Source organism: Penaeus monodon, chromosome 15 (genome assembly GCF_015228065.2).
Source record: "Penaeus monodon isolate SGIC_2016 chromosome 15, NSTDA_Pmon_1, whole genome shotgun sequence".
Taxonomy (NCBI): Eukaryota; Metazoa; Arthropoda; class Malacostraca; order Decapoda; family Penaeidae; genus Penaeus; species Penaeus monodon.
Window position 1 is genome coordinate 31,001,879 of NC_051400.1, and position 388 is coordinate 31,002,266.

A 388-nucleotide genomic window follows, 5' to 3' on the forward strand; every position below is an offset into this window, starting at 1 on the left:
CTCCCCCCCTCATATCTCTACTCCACCCCCCCTTCCCCCACCTCCCTCATCTTCCCCTCTTAATCCCTCCCCCACCCCGCCCACTCCCCTCCCACTTACCCCCACCTTCCTCCTCCCCCCACCTTCCTCTTGCCCCCACCTCCCTAATCTCTCTTCCTACACCCCCCCCCCCCGGCGTCCCCCCGTCCCCACAGGACTCCTGCTGCTGGAGCTGCGTGCCGTGCCCTGAGGACTCGATCATTCACAACGACACCTGCCAGCCCTGCGCCCTCGGCTGGGCTCCTACGCCGGATAAGGTGTCCTGCTATAAGCTCTCCCCCGAGCATATCACGTGGGATTCTGCGTGGGCCATCGTGCCCTTGGTCTTCAGGTATGTGGGGAGTTGAGG

The 388-nt window shown here is 64.7% G+C and overlaps 1 protein-coding gene across 1 annotated transcript in view; it reads left to right on the forward strand.

Annotated features, from left to right (window-relative positions):
• The window catches only part of LOC119581935 (metabotropic glutamate receptor 8-like), a gene marked incomplete at its 5' end in the record, with an annotated part of 173,067 nt that overhangs the window by 146,682 nt on the left and 25,997 nt on the right, over window positions 1-388 (forward strand). Inside the window, 1 exon segment of the mRNA XM_037930107.1 lies at window positions 195-370. Within this exon segment, the coding sequence (XP_037786035.1) occupies window positions 195-370 (176 nt within the window).